Raw genomic sequence first — 18732 nt, 5'->3', positions numbered from 1 at the left:
GTTGTTTGTGTCTGTTGTGTGTGTGTGTGTGTGTGTGTGTGTGTGTGTGTGTGTGTGTGTGTGTGTCCGTCTGTTTGTGTGTGTGTTTCCTTGTGTGTGTGTGTGTGTTTCTGTCTGTTTGTGCGTGTGTGTGTGTGCGTGCGTGCGCGCCACAGTGTCACGAGATGGTGGTGCGCGGCCAGCTGCCCGCCGGCGAGGAGGACCTGCAGGCCCTGGCGGCCCTCCGGCTGCAGTGCATTGTGGGGGACTTCAGCACGCACGCGCCCTGCCCGCCGCTGGACCAGCTCTTCCCCAGCCACGTGGTGGAGGCCCGGGTGCTGCTCAGCCTCTCGGCCGCCGCCGCCGCCACCGCCGCCTCCCGCGGACCCCCGCCCCACTGCCAGCTGGCAGTGGCGCCGGGCCTCCTGGCGGGGGCGCCGTGGAGCCAGACCAGCGCCCACAAGCAGAAGGTGGAGCAGGACCTGCGCCTGCGCAGCTGGCTGAAGGAGGAGGCGGCGGCCGTCATGGGCGGTGGTGGAGCGCTGGAAGGGGCTGGCGGGCTACAGCCGCGCCGACGGCATGGCGGCGTACCTGGCCATCGCGCGCCAGTGGTCGGGCTTCGGGTGCACGCTCTACGAGGTGGACTTCTACATCGTGAGTGGGACTTGTTGCGCGCACATGCACACACGCACACACACACACACACTCATGCGCGCATGCACAGAGGCAGGCATTTAAACAGCGGTTGTTTACATTTACATCCTGCATTCGTGTTTCTACCGCTAGTGCTAAAATACGATAAACAGTTACTTGATGAATCCCAGACAGGAAATTTGGTATTGTGTCGGTTGTCGTCTGCGGCGAAACCCACATTTCCTGTCTGGGGAATTTGATAAATAACATCTGATCCCAAATTAATTAATACCTCCGACAAAGCCAATGCCCCGCAGCCGAATGTTAAATAAAAAACTCACAATCGACCCAATGTGAGGGGTATAGTTAAAGGCAGATGGAGCTCCTTCAGACACAACCAACACTCAACGCCATACTTCATGATATTCCCCCCCCCCCTCACCCGCTTTCCATCTCCGCAGAGCTCCACAGGGAGCTTCTCCCAGAAGCTGTGGCTGGGCGTGGCCGCCACCTCGGTGTCCCTGTACCGCCAGGGGGAGGCGGAGGCCCTGGAGTCGTTCCCCTACGGCCAGATCTGCTCCTACGGCGTCAAGGACAGCAACACCTTCAAGATCACCGCCGGGGACAGGGATCTGCTGTTCGAGACCACCAAGGTAGGCTATAGTTGACCCCCTCGTTATGGGTTCAGCGGTAGAGGAAGGGGATGGGATGGGGCCCGGAGCGGTGGTGGTGGTGGTTGGGGGGGGGGGGGGGGGGGGGCTAGGGGCTGAATTGGAACCCACCAACCAACAACACCGGAGGTAATAAATTCAGCTGACTGCAGCTGGTTAACACCCCCCCCCCCCCCCCCCCCCCCCCCCCCCCCCCCCACCTCCGCGCCCCCTCCCCAATGCATGATAACTAAACTGTCGGGGCGAGCTCTGAAAAAGCAAGCGCTGCCTCTTCCGTCGTTTGGCTTGCAGCTCTGTGGCCGACTTTTCTTAAATAATAAAAGCCACGGCTTGTTAATTTATCCTAAATGCAGATCTCACAACCTGCCCCTCTGGCCAGTGTCGACCCGAACTGAACCGCTAAACTCCGGCTACCATGCATAAACTGTGACAGGGGGGGGAGATGAGTTTTATTGCAGTGGTTATATTAAAATATTAGCCAAAACATTTCTCAGAAACCGGGGCATTCTCCCGTAAGGGACGTGCAATTACGGGGGGGAGAACAAATCGCGCCTTTCACACAGCGCACACTCGCTCGCATCTTCCCACGTCGAGCACAAATCGCTTCTGTGATCGCTCATGGAAAGCACAAAAGTGGCTTTTATTTCTTTTATCGCTGTGGGGGCCAGCAGGGCAAACCGAAGGGCGGTTCAGGCTGGAACCCGGCCTTTTTATGAACCCCAGCCTGGAGTAGCCGGGTCGACCGGGGGGGATAAGCGTCGTGACAGGGGGTTGATTATGGTTGAACGTCGAGGGCACGGTCGGCTTAAACAGTCCCTGTCTCCGAGTTTGCGTTCATATTTTTTTGTCTGTCCTGCTCCCATGAACTTTGGGAAGGCGTTAAGTGGTGCTAGACCGAGGGTGCCCGTCGTCGTGACAGCCGACTGTCCAGTGACGGTTGATGTGAGAAAGGCGAGTGAAACGCATGACTTGTCACTTAACGGCAGAACAACAATGGCTGACAGGCGTCCCGGGGGGAGGGGGGGAGGGGGTTGAAATCCAAAATAAATGTGTGTGTGTGTGTGTGCGTGTGGTTTCCTTCAGTGCGCCAAGGCACACTGTCCCCGACACTGTGTTCCAGCAGCTGGATGACATCATCATCTGTCCAAAGTCATCAGTGACAAAACCAGACAGACACTGAGATGGGCCACCATACTGACCATAGCCTCTCTCTCTCTCTCTCTCTCTCTCTCTCTCTCTCTCTCTCTCTCTCTCTCTCTCTCTCTCTCTCTCTCTCTCTCTCTCTCTCTCTCTCTCTCTCTCTCTCTCTCTCTCTCTCTCTCTCTCTCTCTCTCTCTCTCTCTCTCTCTCTCTCTCTCTCTCTCTCTCTCCCCCTCCCTCCCTCTCTGTCTGTGTCTCTCTCCCCCAGCTGACTGAGATCATGCAGCTGATGAATGCCTATTTCAGTGCCATCCGTCGCCAGCGGGGGAAGGGTGGAGGCCGGGGGGTGGGAGGGGAGGACGGGGGCATCGCCATCCCGGAGAGCACGACGACGACGACGACGACGGAGGTGGGCTTCAACCACCTGCACAACCCCACCTTCCTGGAGCTGCCCTCGCACTCGGTTTGATGAAGACCCCCCCCCCCCCACACACACACACACACACCCCACAATCCCAATCCCCGACACACACATACACACCCAGACACTCCAGCCCAGGGCTCCCCCCCCCCACCTCCCTCACCCCTCCTCACCCCCCTAGGCCCCAGGACCCAGCGCCTGGCTCTGCTGGGAACGGCACGGCAGCCAAAACAAAGAGAGGGCTGTTTTCACTCGCCGTCCGTGAAAATAAACCCTCGCCGTGCTTTCCAGCGAAGGGAGCCTGGGCGACGGCTGGGGAAGAGAGAGGGGGGGAGAGTGGGGGGGAGGGAGAGGAGAGGGTAAAAGGGAAGGCGGTGTGTGTGTGTGTTTGGGGAGAGGAGGGGAGGCCGTTTGGCGAGGGGAGGCCTCAAGCCCGCAGAAACCAATGTGGTCGCTGATGAGGTGTCATGAGCCTGACCCACCTCTCGTCCCCCACCCCACTCTGTCCTGTCACGCAACCTGTGTTACTGCACACACACACGCACACGCACGCACACACACACACACACACACACCCCGTAGTCCGCGGCGATGTGAAGACCATCGTGACATGGTAATACTGCCATCTGGACACGGCTTAGGAGGGAAAGACTCTTTCTCTGCCTCTCTACCTCTCTATGCCTCTTCCTCACTCTCTGGGTCTCTCTCTATCGCTCCCCCCTCTAAATGCCTTTTTCCTCACTCTGCCTCTCTGGCTCACTCTCTGGCTCAATGTGTGCCATTCCGACATTGCTTTTCCTAGAAAGGCGACCCTCCCTCCCACCCCCCCCCCCCCCCCCCCCCCCCCCCTTCCTCTTTCACTGCTGGAATAGTGTTGAGAAGAAGTTTGCCTCACCCCATGTCCCACCCCCCCCTCTTTCCCTCGCTGAGATTTATCACACACAAACACGCACACATACACACGCACACATGGACAGCAACACACATACGCGATCACTCATTCACCGCCCACCCCCCCCCCACCCTCTTCCACCACCGATCCCTGACACACTCATCAGAGACCCGGGGGCTCAGCTCATGAGAGCCCCAGCCCAGGCTTGCATTACCTGGAACTGTTGATGCAGCAGCCGGCCATGTGAACTTGGAACTGCAACCAGATGTGGAGCTCATGCAGCTCAGTCACTTTGGCTGCGCTCGCCATATAGACTCTGTCCTCCACCACCATCGCCACCCCCTCCACCAGCACCACCACCACCTCTCTGGGGACTATTAGGGAGAGGGGTGCGTGCAACGTGCATGGATGTTTTGCGTGTTTGAGTCACGTGACTCCTGTGCACATGCGGAGAGAAGACGGAGAGACCGTGCCTGGGCTGTGTGTGTGTGTGTGTGTGTGTTTGTGTGTCTGTGTGTGTGTGTGTGTGTGTGTGTGTGTGTGTGTGTGTGTGTGCGTGGGCGAAAGAAGTGAATATACTGTAGGCACAGCGTTATCTTCGCCAAAGACTCTGACATGTCGCTCAGTTGGGCTTCTCTACTTAGCTGCAGCTTTCAACGTGAAAGACCACAAACAAACTAACTGTTGGCTGTTTGGAGAATTCTGTTTTAGTTGTTTTTTACGTCATTTGTCTTTCATGTGTCTAATGGCAAAGCGTTCGATTGACTTCTGCTCCTCATTAAATGATTTTGGTTTCGTAAGCAGGGGGTTGTTTGTAGCTGTTGAGATACCACGTTAAAAAGCCCGCCAAGGAATGTGGACTAAAATTTTGGGGGGTGGGGGGGGAGAGAGAAGCTTGACGATGTGTACTTATCCCTATCCACCGTTGTTTTTTATTTTAATTCTGGCCATTGAATTCTGTTCTTGTGTTATTTATGTTTAGGCATTAACTTTGTATATTTCTTTCTCTTTTTTTTTTTTTTTTCCTGTCTTTTTAAAATGTGGATCTAGATGTATTTTCAATACTGGCTTATGTTGCTACTGGTACCAGAACTATAGGTACTTTTTTCTTTCTTCCAAAGCAGGTGATGAATGTGTGGAACCAGGTTAGACGCACTCACAGATCCCTTCCCTTGTCAGTATGGACACGGCGGCTCTGCTCCTCGTTTCTCAGTTTGGGTCTTTCAGTTGGACTCCTGGAGCACACGTTCTGCCATGTCACGGGTTTGATCATGGACCAAAGATGGATGTCGGGAAACTTTTTATATAGAAAATGACCCCCCCCCCCCCCCCCCCATAACTGCTCTTCCTACTTTATTTCATGTCATGCCCCTTTACTTTATACTCCAATATATTTTTGACAAAAATGTAGGGAGATCCACCTGTATTTGTACAACTTTTGTAAGACTTATCTGAGTATCTCAGATCTGAAATTGATTGGTATTTTTGGGGGGGGGGTGGGGGGGGCAGGGAAGTTGTATTTTAGCAGTATTATCTGATCTACGGCCCTAACAATCGAACCAGCCACCCTCCCTCCAGCAGACTTGTCCACTCACAGTGGCTGACTGTCATTGCAAAGCCAGCTAGCGCTAGTTTCTCCTGCCATCCTGCAGGCCTTTAGCTTTCTACTGCAGCTGCAGGCAGCTCTGAGCTACACACAAACACAAACACACGTGACTAAGGACAAGAAAAATCAGAGGTTGCTGCTTTATCTTCAAGCTTGTTTGTATGCATGGTACTTTTTTTTTGTATTTTACGTTATGTAACGTGTGTATTGTTAATTGCACTATTGTTTTAGCTAACTTGGAAGTGCAATAAAAACTATAAATACTGTATGTAATTAATAAATGAGCACCATTTTACCATATCCTTGCAAGTCTTTTCCTTCCTTAAAAAAAGATCATGTGCTTTCCAGGTGGGTACACTCTGGAACCATCATGCCCCAGCATTGTTTCTATCTGGCACTTCAGAGGGCTACGGTTTGGGGTGAGCTAGTATGGCTCCAAACACTACCCACTTGAAAGGCTTCTCTGGTTCAAAACAATGGCTGGGTGAGCAGGCGTTGCCAAGTGCCACGGTGTTCTCCTGTGGTAATGAGCCTAAACAGACCTGAAGAAAGAAACTACTTGGCCAATAATAACACAAGGCCACTTTAGGTTGAGATTTCACAACTGGGATTGAAGAAAACTGCTGGCTGATCCGAGCATGTAACCCTCTTTAACAGATACAACCCAAACTATTTAGTAAAAAAACAACTTTTATTAAGTATATTTCACACAGGTCCAACAGGCAAAGCAACATGGTATGTACATTTTGATGACCTTAGAGCTGACTGGTTACTCTTTTCGGTCATATTTAGATACAGGCACGATGAAAAACAAAGCTCAGACTTTTGTACAATCTCTGTTTTGAGTGTCATTGCAATTTAACCAATTCATCAGCATTGCAGTTGCATTGAATGGAAACACCCTTGAGCATGTTTAGCCCCGAACCTCTGAATGTTTTTCAAAAGGCTTTTGTGAGTGTGGACCCTCCCAGGAAATGTGATCAACCATCGTGTCATAAATTCTGTGGATGGCATAATGAAATCTGATGATCAGTGACACAAAGCACTATCTAATTCCACAACAAGGGGGCAAATTACTGTCTAGGTTTTGAAAGGGTGGCAAATTTGCAGTTTCACAACCACAGGGATCGAATACTGACACAGATACGTTCAGAAGTAAACAAGAATCAATGCAGAGGAATCGATCACCTGACTACACTACTGGCAGGGTTGCTTTTGGGGAGTATATCGGGCTTAGTTTGGACCATTCGATCTACTGATAAGCATTTCAATGTCCAGATACACGCCATGCAATAGAAAACCTATAGAGATGAGATGGCTGGTGTTTGTGCAACTGGAAAACGTGGGTGCCGTTGTATCTGGAAGGCGAGGACGACACGGTTTTGAAAACCCTAGTCTTGGTAAATACAGGATCCTGGGGGGAGAAAGAAACTGGTGTTGGGGTAGCTAGATGAGAACTTGAGCACAGGCGCTCTCATTGCTCCTGTGTTCCCCAGGATATGTAGTCTGGTTTGGTGGCTGCACTGTATTCATCGATCAGCTGCTGGACAACCTCGCGAGAGTTGTCCAATTCATCAAAGTTATCCTTGAAAATGTCTTCTTTACGGAACTGCTCCAGGAAGGCCTCCCGTTTCCGCAACTTGTCGTACTGCCGGCACGTCCGCTCAAACAGCTGCAAGGCAAACGGGTGGATCGTTAAAAGGGCTGCTTTGATTGGATTCAGACTCACTTCATAAGGTCGCTTCGGATAAAAGTGTCTGCTCAAACAATTAAACGTCATGTTTATTACGGGTAAACTCAAGTGGATAAACCTAAAATAAAGTTAGGTAGTCAGCCTCAACATTGGAGTATTTACCAAAGAGTCAACACTTAAATGACCTTACTAGAAAGATAATGAAGAAAATACTACGTTAATCCCCTAGAAGAATAGACAAATCACAAAAGAGATCCCCCGTTTGTGGGAGGCGACTTACAGAGGAGATGCTGGTGTGATTGGCCATCATGAGGCCGCTGACACGGTGGGCCGAGGGCAAGTAGGGAGATTTCCTGGACAGGGCCACCTGGATGCTGGCCGGGCCCCAAGGGATGAAGTTGGCCAGCTTGCGCTCGCGGATCCTCTGCAGACTCTTGTGCACCTGAAGACACCATAAAAACAAACCCCGTCCGTGAGTTGCCCTCCTGTTCACACCTTCCCCCGCCACGCATGACGGAGCAGATGGAACACGCACCTGGGTGGGGTCCACCTCTCCCTGGATGATGTTGAGGATGGCGATGTAGCAGTGGTTGGTCTGCCGGTCCCTCCCCGTGGACACCATGACGTTCTTGGGCTGCAGTAGCCTCCGCATGACGTCCAGCACCGTGGTCTTCCTCACGCTGGCCACCTGGGTCAGAGGGAGGAAGGGGAAGACGGTCACACAACCGACCGGACTGGAATGCTCTGCTCGCAATCGGCTCAGGTTGTTCACTATCGCTGCTATTTGGCCATTTTGAGGACATTTTAAAATCAGACACGAAGTTTCTTGCAGTGAATACAGATACATGAAAATGAGCAGGGACCGAGTTAGAGATCAAGGATGCCCACGGGTGGGCTGCGGTCTTGGGGGGAAAACCCCTGTATCCTTTGGATGGGTGTCCACCTCCCTAGCCAATACACGACACCACTGATACTTTGGATCCAACCAATTTAAATATCACTGGGAACCAATAACCTAATCACTGCTGTGGCTACTTTGAGTGAAGCCCACAAAACAGTACTAACCGATTGGTCAGTAGTGAGGGGTGTGTAGCCCGTCATCAGGAAGTGGAGTCGCGGCGTGGGGATGAGTGAGGCGATCAGGCCAATCAGGTCGTTGTTCATGTAACCCGGGTAACGCAGGGTGGTGGTGCTGGCGGACATGATGGTGGAGACCTGTGAGTGACAACGTTACGTTAGGAACGGCTTGATTGAGTGTGAAAACTTTAGCTGGAAGCTACATTGAAAGAGAACAAAAGACCACCAGTTCTTCACTGCAGCCATCAGAAAACGGTCTCAACTACATAATGTCTAAAGGATAAAATCCTATCCACCTCAGGCCCAAGCATAGATTTGTTCTTGCATAATCAATTTGGTCTGGGGAGAAAAAAGGAAAGAAAAAATAAAAGGCAGAAAATCTAATTTGGAGCTAAAACGAACTGGCTATAGAAAAAATGTGGTGCAAGTGAATTTGTAAGGGAATTTGAAACTATGCATGTCTGCATCGCAACACACACACACACACACACACACACACACACACACACACCACACACACACACACACACACACACACACACACACACACACACACACACACACACACACACACACACACACACACACACACACACACACACACACTTCCGTCTGACAAGGGACCGGCCAAACTAGTTTCGAGGAAGAAAGAAAAGACACCTCCAGTCATTCTTGTCACGTGCAAGGCGGTGTGGCTGAACTCCAGACTTCAGGTGCGTCTGTGTCTGTAGGCGTTGCCGGGGGCCAACACTCACCAGCTGGTTGATCTGGGAGAAGGAGGGGTTCTGGATGTGTAGCCTGTCGGTGGCGATGCGGTTGAGAGCCGTGTTATCCAGCACCACCTAAGTGACAAACACAGCAAACATTCCGCGGGAATTCAAGGAGACGGAAGGCCATTGAGCAGCGTACAACAGGGGGAAACGGCCATGTGGCGTCGAAGAACCAGTGCAAAAATAAAAGGAGGGAGAGGAGGGTATTTTAAAGCAATGAAGGCACTGAAGAGAAGCTCTTCAGTGGCTACACTGTGGGCCTGTTGTTTGGGGCCAGAAACAAACACAAGAGGCACACTGTACGGCGGGGCCCACAGGGGCACCGATTCTTTGGGGCAAATTCTATTAGCTTCCTGGCTAATTGAATCAACATGAGGGCCCTGTGAGGGGGCCCTGGAGGAAGTAGGTATTAGAGAGGAAACATTATTAGAGAGTCTGAGCGTAGTTTTGTAACACAATCAGCACAAAAATTTAACAAAATTGAGATTTAATCAAAAGTAGGCAATGCCACAACACTAGGGCTTGCCTTGTTATATTGGACGAGCCATACCGACCCCCTTTTGGAGGAAATTAAAGAGCAAATGTTTAACACATTTTACTGATTTTTTTTTTGTTTTTTTGCTGAATCTATTTTACCGGACCCAAATTTGACACATTGCTCCATATACATCATTAAATATGGATATTGATAGATTTTCACTTTTTTTTGTAAATGTGCAAAAAGGAAAAAGGTTTCAGCGTAATTGTGGAACCGTTGAAATATTAATAGTGTTGACATCGATGACAAGCATAGCCACAAGTTATCAAGCACTACCAGACTACTGATTAATGGCTAGTTACTTTTCCTTGAACCAGGAAGGTAGCCCGTTACTTATCTCTTTGATTGACCTTTTGAACTTTGAAATTCCAAATAACATATCCAGTATATCCATATACAACTCAACTAATCTCCAGGCAGTAAAGCAACTCTGAGGTTAATACCACTGTGAACGTCCCCTTCTCTCGCTGTATCTTTAATCGAATTACAACGGGAGCAGCATCATCCTTTTCCGTGTAACATCACGGCATGATTCTACCAGGAAACTTCATTGAACCCTTTCCCAAGAAGAGAGGGAGACACACAAACACAAAGTTTGTGCGTTGCTTGCATACCACGCAGTCTGCGTTCTGCGTGAGCCTCTTCAGGGTGAGCAGGGAGTTGTAGGGCTGGACCACCACATCACTCATCTCATCCTGGTTGGGGAACACAGAGTACGTCTGCACCAGTTTCTTGGGGTACCTGAGGATGGGTCACAGGGGAACGGTTCAATTGAATATGAATATATCAAATCATTCGAATGAAGACTTTATTTCAAGAAGAGTAGGGCAGTTTGGTGACTGCAATTCAAAGTGCATATCACAGGAAACTACACAAGGGAAATGAAGGGCTTAAAAAATATATAGCTTTAAATAACAGTAGTAACAACTGTATTTAACAACTTTGTGTACGTTTTTACTCATTGTTTAATGCATTCTAGTGTCGTTTTTTAAATTATTTTTAGACATCAAGTCAAACACTATGGTGTGTGCATATCTGCCGACCTGTCGTTGAGCTTCTCCAGTAGATAGGATCCTAGGCCCGAACCGGTTCCTCCAGCAATCGAGTGGCACAGGACAAACCCCTGAAAGCACAAACGGCTCCTTTATCCTCTTCTGTTTGAGGGTTAAAAACGTACAGGCGGCTATATGCGTCGTGTGTGGGTGTCAAATTGCCCCCCCTTCCTAGGCGGTTGAATAAATGGGCGTGAGGGCCCCACCTCACAAACAGCCTCCCTCTCCCACCCGGGAGGGCCCAGTAATACCTGCCTTCGGCAGGCGACCGGCTATTATCACCAGCCCTCCCACACACCACACCCTGCCAGCACACACACTTCTCACACACTCCCTCTCTCACACACAACCTGCCTGCCTACCTACCCTTCTCTCTCTCACACACACACACACACACACACACACACACACACACACACACACACACACACACACACACACACACACACACACACACACACACACACACACACACACACACACACACACACACACACACACCACCACCACCCCCCCCCCCCACCCCCCCCCAGAACGTGCGGCTCGCTCAAAGGGGAAGCCGGAGTGTTGTTTTATGGGTGGCTGCTGGCTGGCAGAAGGAGAAGAGAACTTCAAACCCAGTCTAAGAATAGTGCTACCAAGGGTGACTGCTGGGGCTTCAGTGGGTTGAAGAAGGCAAACGTGGACAGGAAGGGGGTTCTGCGTAGGTGCACTATAAAGGTGGTTCAGTCTATCCACAAGAACACATGCATTCTGCTTAAGGTTTGCAGGAGGATAGGACCTAATAGAAAGTAGTGAAGAGAATGGTGGACTCATTTTCACAGACAATCCACAAGGAGAATCTGCGTGACTCCTTGGATGATGGTAAAGGGATGTTTGAAGTGAGAAGATGCTTTCTAACCAAGATATTTATTCCAGGATGAGGTTTAGGCAACTAAATGACAGAGTAACCATGGTAGCCAATTTAAGGTAATCAGTTATTTTGACAGATTCCTACTACTGAACTCTAGCTAGCTGTTTTTTTAGTTATTGATAAACCCACATATAACTTATTAATGATGCTGCTATGCTACGATAATACAATTTATGCCATTCCACATATCCAGGTTGTTATACCTTTGCTAGGCGAAAGAGATCATAAGAGTCATTGGACCTCACCTCCAAACTGTCACTACCATCTGCCTCTCGGTCAATAATATCAAAGATGTCTTCGTGGATTTTTTCACCCTAAGAAACATAAAAAATAAAAAAAAGACAAATTAACACACAATAACAAAATACATTTTCTTTCGATTTCGGAATGATGGGTTAGGCATCGCTAGGCATCTTGTAATTTTCTGGGTGTTACCTGGGAATATCCACTAGCCCAGTTGTTCCCTGCTCCCCCTCCATGCTCGGACAGGTAGATGTTCTCTGGGTTGTACAGGTTGGCGTAGGGAGAGTTCAGAATGGAATGGATCACTCTGGGCTCCAAATCCAACAGGACAGCACGTGGTATGTAGTGTTCGTCGTCGGCCTATGGGGTAACAAGGACCGGTCAATGCGTTAAGTGAAATGGATGGACGCGACAGTTGCTCCATCTAGTGGCACAGGCTTGAGCTGCACTTTTGGAGAAGGCAGGCGAGTCATGCGCTGACTACTATTTAATAGCATCCATTATAGCAAATACTTTCTTTAATTGAATGCAAGTTAAGCAACCGCTCCAGGTCAATGACAAGCCTTTTGGTAACGCATCTTTTTTCCTCAAAGACCATTTTAGATGCACAGTACAATATCAGGATGCTTGGCCTACCTGATAGAAGAAGACATCCTTTCGGTCGGTGCCCTCAGTGGCAAACTCCTCCACAATCCCTTCTGGACTGATACCATGTTCGGCACAAAGCTGCTTCCAGAACTCGAAACCAACTATATAATGCAAAAGAGGATATTATTGTACCATAACATCAGCTCGAGTCATTCAGCTAATCCAAACTATGTTAGTTTAACGTTAACGACGAAGAAAAAAAGCAATAGGAAAAAAGCAATATGAAAAAGGATCCCAGTGAAATATCAATAATAAAATACCACACTTAGGTCACACAATATCCACGGTCTCTAGTGTGGACCAACGTCTAGCCTCACATGTAATTCAAAACTACTAAGCCAGCAACTAGCTAAGCCAGGCCAGGTTTGGGTTGACAACCAAGCATAGGGAACCGATATTCTATAACTTATAAGTTATAACCGATTACACTACCAAATAGCTGCCGTAGCCATTAAAGATGATCATTGTAACGTTAGTCAAGTTAGAGCTTCTGCGCAACTAAGCAGGCTAGCAATACAGTGGCTAACAACAATAACGCCCTAAAGCTTGTTTCACTTAAAACATACTTTGATTTCCACATTGTCCTAGCTGCAGAGTGATGATTTCCCGCGGCATGTTATCCTCTGTTGATTCTCCAGCCGGCTGGCTAGCTAAAAGAACAGAAGAAAAGGCAGTTTTCAACACCAGTAGCAGCGACCAACAGCCCCGTTTCGTCTTCCCGCTTGGTAAGGACCAGTACTGCGCATGAACGGCAGGGGCGCGTTCCAGTTAGCCTCGCAAACGAAACATTGCAAAAGGAACGGGTTAACCTACAGCGTGGCTGGGTCAAAACGCGGCGTACAATGCGTCACGGAACGCTCCCACTGACGGGCGAATGCATAGGCCATGGAGAATCTGATTGGTTAAAACAGCTCTGACACGTGTTTGCATCAACCAGTCCATGATGCTGGGCAAAAAAAGAAAAACAGGTTACGCCATTTAACAATATTGAACTCAGAGGTAGTTGCGCTATATTTTGTACAAAATGTCAGATAGTACGTGGCGTGTACTCTTGTAATATAGTGATGATATTTCTACGTATGACTTAACCAACGGGCCTATAGTTATGCATACAGTGAATTCAATGCGTTGGCTGGTCTCATGAGCTCGCAAACGTCTCCACATCTTTGCTAACTTTAGCCGATCTTTTCAGCTAGGTTAGCTCAGCTGTTCCGAGTTGCTGTGCGGCCGCCGAGCGGGTACCTGCTGTGTACACTACAAGATTGTTTCAGGATCATTGGACTAATATACTTGACAAAGATGGCTAACATTGGGGCAGTGGTAGACGCAACCAACGACGATGTTGTCGACAAACAGGGTTCAGGGGTTAACCTGCGTTCTCGACCGCACTCCATCGAGAAGGATAGCCAGGTGCGGGCTGTCAAAGTCTCTCTCCAGAGGGCATTGGGAACGTATGAGCCTGTTTTGACCTACCTACAGTCGGTCTTAATCTGGGAAAGACCTTTCCAGTGTGTGCTTGTATACACGGTGGTCAACGTGGTGTTCTGGTAAGTTGCATCAACATCACATGAACTTTAACGTCGTTTGATGTTAATGATGTTTTTTTGATTGAGATGCTTATTGAAATTGAAACTCAAAACGTCTTGTGTTTCGAGTTTCAATTCCAAGCGGCAAACCCTGCCACAGATTCGTTACCGACAGCGTTGACACATCTCAACCATGACAAGGCAGAGGGTTCAGTTGCCATTGCTATTTATAGATGAAAAAGAGACTGATGTACGTATTTGTAAACATCAAATGTGCAACCTAACCAATGTATATTAATCAGTCCTGTCGCAGTGCTACATTTGCCAATTTTGCTGCTGACATGGGTGTCACCTCATGATTGTTGTCTAGTGTGAATCATTATTCAATTAGGTTCCACATGATGTAGGCAACAAACATCCAAAAGATGTGCCCTTGTAACGATAAGGATATAAATACTAGTTTTATTTATTTATCTAGCACATTTTAAAATGGTGTTTACAAAGTTACAGCCAGAAAATTCTGATTATCAGACGGTGAAATAGGTTCATCAAGGAGAGCCAACATTAGGAATTGTATTATTCTGTTACACAAATCAGTGGCCACGGCCCTCATTAGACAGATATTTCAGTAGTTAGAGTTAAAGACATTCAGAGTAACCCAGACTAATATGGAGTGACAGATAATGGAGAGGAAAGAGAATTGTATATTCAAATCCTAGCTGGAATCCAAGGGTTTGTGACCGTGGTAAAATAATGAAACTGCCTTCATTGTGTATGCTTGGATTGTATTATGCTACCCCAAAATTTCTACCACACAGCCCCTAATATGCACTCCCTTGCCAAGGGCTAATTGGTCTGCTTATGCCAATAACTTATTTAACAAGGTTGCCTTATCTTATTAACACAACAATTGAAAGGAAAGGACCAATGCCAGGTTGTTTGTTGCACTGGATAACCTGTGAAGCCATGTGATCTTAAGTAGAGCAACTCTTAGTTAGTGCAATTGTTCTAATATTGCATTCCAACATGAATGATACTAGGATACAGCTTCATAAAGATATGTATCTATAATGGAGTAAAGCAAAAGCATATGTACTAGATTTGTACACAATCTGCCGAATTGCTTACAGGTCAATGACCTACTTGAGATGAATCAGGATTCCATCATGTGACTATGTGGCTCATTTTAAACCGGAGGCTATACACATGAATCCTTGTGAAATTCCATTCTCTAGATAAACTTATTTTTGACTTCTTGAACCAATGGAAACATGTCTGTTCTCCATCAGGTCATTGGCATGTTAAACATGTTTCAATCGACCCCCTCTAAATCTAAATCCACTTATTCTGCATGTGATATCCCCTTCATATATATCCTGCCACAGGCTAACAGATAGCAGGTTAGCATGCTGATATCCCTTTTGCACAATGAAATGAAATGTAGTTCCCACATTTTATTTCAAACTAAGCTTGTTGTACTTGTAAGATACACTCTAACAAACATTTCATGTAGTCTCTGACAACTGGCCCCAGAGGTACTTGGAGTACTCCACATTAACGTTAGGTTTGCTCTTCAACCCTCAGGTTCTTTGCCCTGACCTCCTTGCGTCTGCTTTTCCTGCTGGCTTCTGGCACGGCAGTGTTTGTCTGCCTGGATACCTGGAAGAACAAAATATGGCCGTTGATCAAAGGTGCAAAAATTGCTTCCCTTTGTGTTCTCCAGCTTTTGAGCTTTAAATATAACATGGGAGAAACTTGGATTTGCTATTTGTGACTTGTTATCTTTCGTTCACTAATTGCTGCAATACATGTTAACTAAGGTGTCAGTCAGCTCAGAGGTGTTTAACTTGCCACCAATTCAATAATTACTCTCACTAGTTACCATATTCAGGTTGCAAGCTTAACTCAAATAAAACATGCCATCTCAAAAAGCATTTTATCTCTCAAGAAAAAGAAACCTAGCTGGAGGGATTTTAGGCATGTTATTTTTCTAGCTTTAATGTATTTGTGGTTCTTGTCTCTTCCGCAGTGAGAAAAATGGATGAGATGGAAAATGAAAGGTATGTCGCTATTCATGCATTGGTATTTTCAATATTACCCCCACATAGTATTCATAACAATTAATGAACCATTATGGCTAACATTAATCGCAAAATTGTTTGAAAATTTCCTTTGTGGTGCTTTTTCATGTGAATGTGGACAGTAAACAGTTATCTTCTTCATTTATCAGTATGTGCAACATTCGATGAACTTGTATAGTTGTATGTCGGATGCAATTCCAAGGCGCCATCTGAGCCTAAATGAAAATGAAAAGTGGGTCATGTTGGCATTACTGGCCGTCTCTTAAAGCTGGGGCCTGGTGCAGCCTGGGCTTCTGAGTGTGCCTGAACTGTGCCACCACATCGCAGAGGCCTGGGTCAGTGGAGCAGCCTGCACAGCCAGCATGGCCCAGTACAAACTTCTCAATCCTGGCAAGGTATAACCCTGTCTGATGCTTCACTCTCCATCACGTTGTCTCTGTAACCAACCTTTCGACATAACAAATGATACACTAGGAAGCTGACGAATGCATTTTTCTTTTGTGCTTCGATTCATCAGTTTTGCCTGCTGACCTGCACAGTGCTGGGCCTAGTGGCAATGGTGGGTCGCTACATTCCTGGACTGGTTCTGGCCTACTCTGCTGGTGAGTGCAGTAGTTAAGAGAGAGACAGAGTGCTCGCAGAGACATGGAAACTCTGGTGGCGGCTGCCCATGTTTAAAAATGTATGGGGGTTGAAACCAGAGCCTTGGGGGGCACCTTCTTCCAAGCTGGGGGGGGCTGCTTCTGAGAGGTGATTAAAGTTGGGATAAATTATACACATGGGCAAGGATGGGAGCTTGCTTGCTGATGGCTGAAGTGGCGCTAATCTTGTGACCGCCGGTGTTGACCATAGACGGTACGCGGACCCAACCCTGCCATGGCCCTCTGCTGTGACACCTCTTACGATCCCAGGCAGCTGGTGCAGCTTAACTGTTTCACGTCCCAGGCTTTCTATCAGGATATGGTACCAAGATGTGTTGGGTTGGATCCGTACAATTGATCGATCAGTCAAGCCAATATTTACGTAGTGCTTAACATGCAACAAAGCATTATAGTGTTTAACAAAGTTTACAACACAAGGTCAATAAATGCAATGATTTGGGACACCTAGCCGTTAGTATCAATTGGCTAATGTAAAAAAAAAAAAAAAAAACACATCTACAGTGGGGGATACCTTTTTCCACTAAATGGATGCAATTTGTTTCTTTGTGGTCTCGTCCCTCTAGTGATGGGTGTTCTCCTCGCTCCGCTGGCCGCCTATCACAGGCTTCTGCAGCATGTGAGCGTGAGGCTAGAGCCAGTCCTGCAGCGGCTGGACTTCAGCGTCCGTGGATACATGATGTCTAAGCCTATTGATAATCAGTGTAAGTACTAGTCCTCAACCCATAAAAAACCATCTGGTCAGAATCAAAATTAAATGTTTAGTACCTATATGTTTTACTTGAGGTGCAAAATGTTTTTTATAGGATCTCGACTTTTGTCGTGCTTTGACAGTATTGTGTGTGTGTGTGTGTGTGTGTGTGTGTGTGTGTGTGTGTGTGTGTGTGTGTGTGTGTGTGTGTGTGTGTGTGTGTGTGTGTGTGTGTGTGTGTGTGTGTGTGTGTGTGTGTGTGTGTGTGTGTGTGTGGCAGTCCTGAGAAGGTCTATCCGCGGTGCGGCCTCAGGAGATGCCAGTGACAGCGAGGAAGAGCTGGCTGCTTTCTGTCCATCGGTATGTTGTCTGAGAATATGCATTTTCAAAAAGTATTAACAATTGCTAGATCGACGAAACACACTCTTTCTAAACACATCAATAGGACACTGTACTAATGATGACGTCAATGTCCATTTATATTGACCAAAAGCATTGGGTCTTGCAAGTTTAATAAGGATTCCAAGTCTTTCTAAACTGATCTAAATCTGTATCCCGTATGTACATTTAACCAGAGATTCTTAATGTAATATCCATTATTATTATCTCTTATTAACCCAAGAGAAAATATCTTCAAATGCAAAGCTAAAAATGTAAATGCAATCAGTGTACTGTAGAACCTGTTTTTTTGTTTGTTTCTATGATTCCGTCTGTAGTTTGATGATGCCGTTGTGGCCAGGGAGCTTGCGCTGACGGACTCTGAACACTCTGACGCTGAGGTGTCCTACACAGACAATGGAACGTTCAATCTATCTCGTGGCCAGACTCCACTCACAGAGGGCTCTGAAGGCAAGCACTTAATCATAGCACAAGTGTCTGATCAATGTGTTGTCATTGTGTTTGAGGAGCGACTCCTCCTGTCGTCTCTTGACGCCTTCCCCTCGTTTGTCTCTGTCCCGGCTCAGATTTCGACCGCCACAGCGACGCAGAGGAATCGTTTGCTCAGGACCTCCAGGACTTCCCCACCTTCAACCCGGACGCCACCCTGCTGGACGACGACGACGACACGAGCATCGGCCTGCCCAGCTTGGGCCTCTCCGAGCTGGCCAGCCACCGGGCCTCCCTGCCGGACATTGACTCGGACCAGGAGGACCTGGAGCTCTGTGCCGCCAACTTCAGGGACGAACTCGCCGGCGCGTTCGCCAGCAACATGATCCAGGCGGCGCTGGCTGGAGCCCTGCAGCCCCGGTCCCACGCTGGCCAGCGAGCCCGGGAAGGGCCGCCCCGGGCCAGGGCCCAGCGGAGCTACCGCAAGCAGTCGAGCTCGGAGCTGGACACGGACTGGGACGGGGAAGACTTTGAGATGCTGGATCAGTCCGAACTGAACCAGATGGATCCGGTGTCCGGAACCGGAAGTAGGCGGGGAGATCCCGGCCAGGTTTCCAACTACTTGTCCAATCTGCTGGGAAAACCACAGTAGTGGGTGTGTGTGTGTGTGG

General features: G+C 48.2%; 2 protein-coding genes across 2 annotated transcripts; one reads left to right on the top strand and one right to left on the bottom strand.

Moving 5' to 3' along the window:
• Positions 1-5839: 5839 nt before the first annotated feature.
• Positions 5840-13191, bottom strand: LOC130372830 (tubulin gamma-1 chain). The gene is made up of 12 exons (XM_056578993.1): positions 13090-13191; positions 12843-12926; positions 12265-12377; positions 11821-11988; positions 11631-11699; positions 10464-10543; positions 10035-10161; positions 8868-8954; positions 8101-8250; positions 7571-7723; positions 7316-7477; positions 5840-7014 (listed from the first exon to the last, which is right to left on the bottom strand). Exons 2-12 carry the CDS (start codon positions 12889-12891, stop codon positions 6817-6819), a joined length of 1356 nt encoding a protein of 451 aa, XP_056434968.1. The 5' UTR covers positions 12892-12926; positions 13090-13191; the 3' UTR covers positions 5840-6816.
• A 1-nt stretch (position 13192) lies between these two features.
• On the top strand, positions 13193-18725 carry LOC130372799 (reticulophagy regulator 3-like). Its single transcript, XM_056578962.1, has 9 exons — positions 13193-13823; positions 15387-15493; positions 15832-15862; positions 16152-16278; positions 16401-16485; positions 17109-17246; positions 17514-17593; positions 17950-18082; positions 18199-18725. Exons 1-9 carry the CDS (start codon positions 13576-13578, stop codon positions 18711-18713), a joined length of 1464 nt encoding a protein of 487 aa, XP_056434937.1. The 5' UTR covers positions 13193-13575; the 3' UTR covers positions 18714-18725.
• Positions 18726-18732: the final 7 nt, after the last annotated feature.

The sequence above is a fragment of the Gadus chalcogrammus genome, chromosome 2 (assembly GCF_026213295.1).
Source record: "Gadus chalcogrammus isolate NIFS_2021 chromosome 2, NIFS_Gcha_1.0, whole genome shotgun sequence".
NCBI classification, from domain to species: Eukaryota; Metazoa; Chordata; class Actinopteri; order Gadiformes; family Gadidae; genus Gadus; species Gadus chalcogrammus.
Note: the sequence above shows the minus strand (reverse complement) of the source record. Positions and strands in the feature narration are given on the sequence as shown.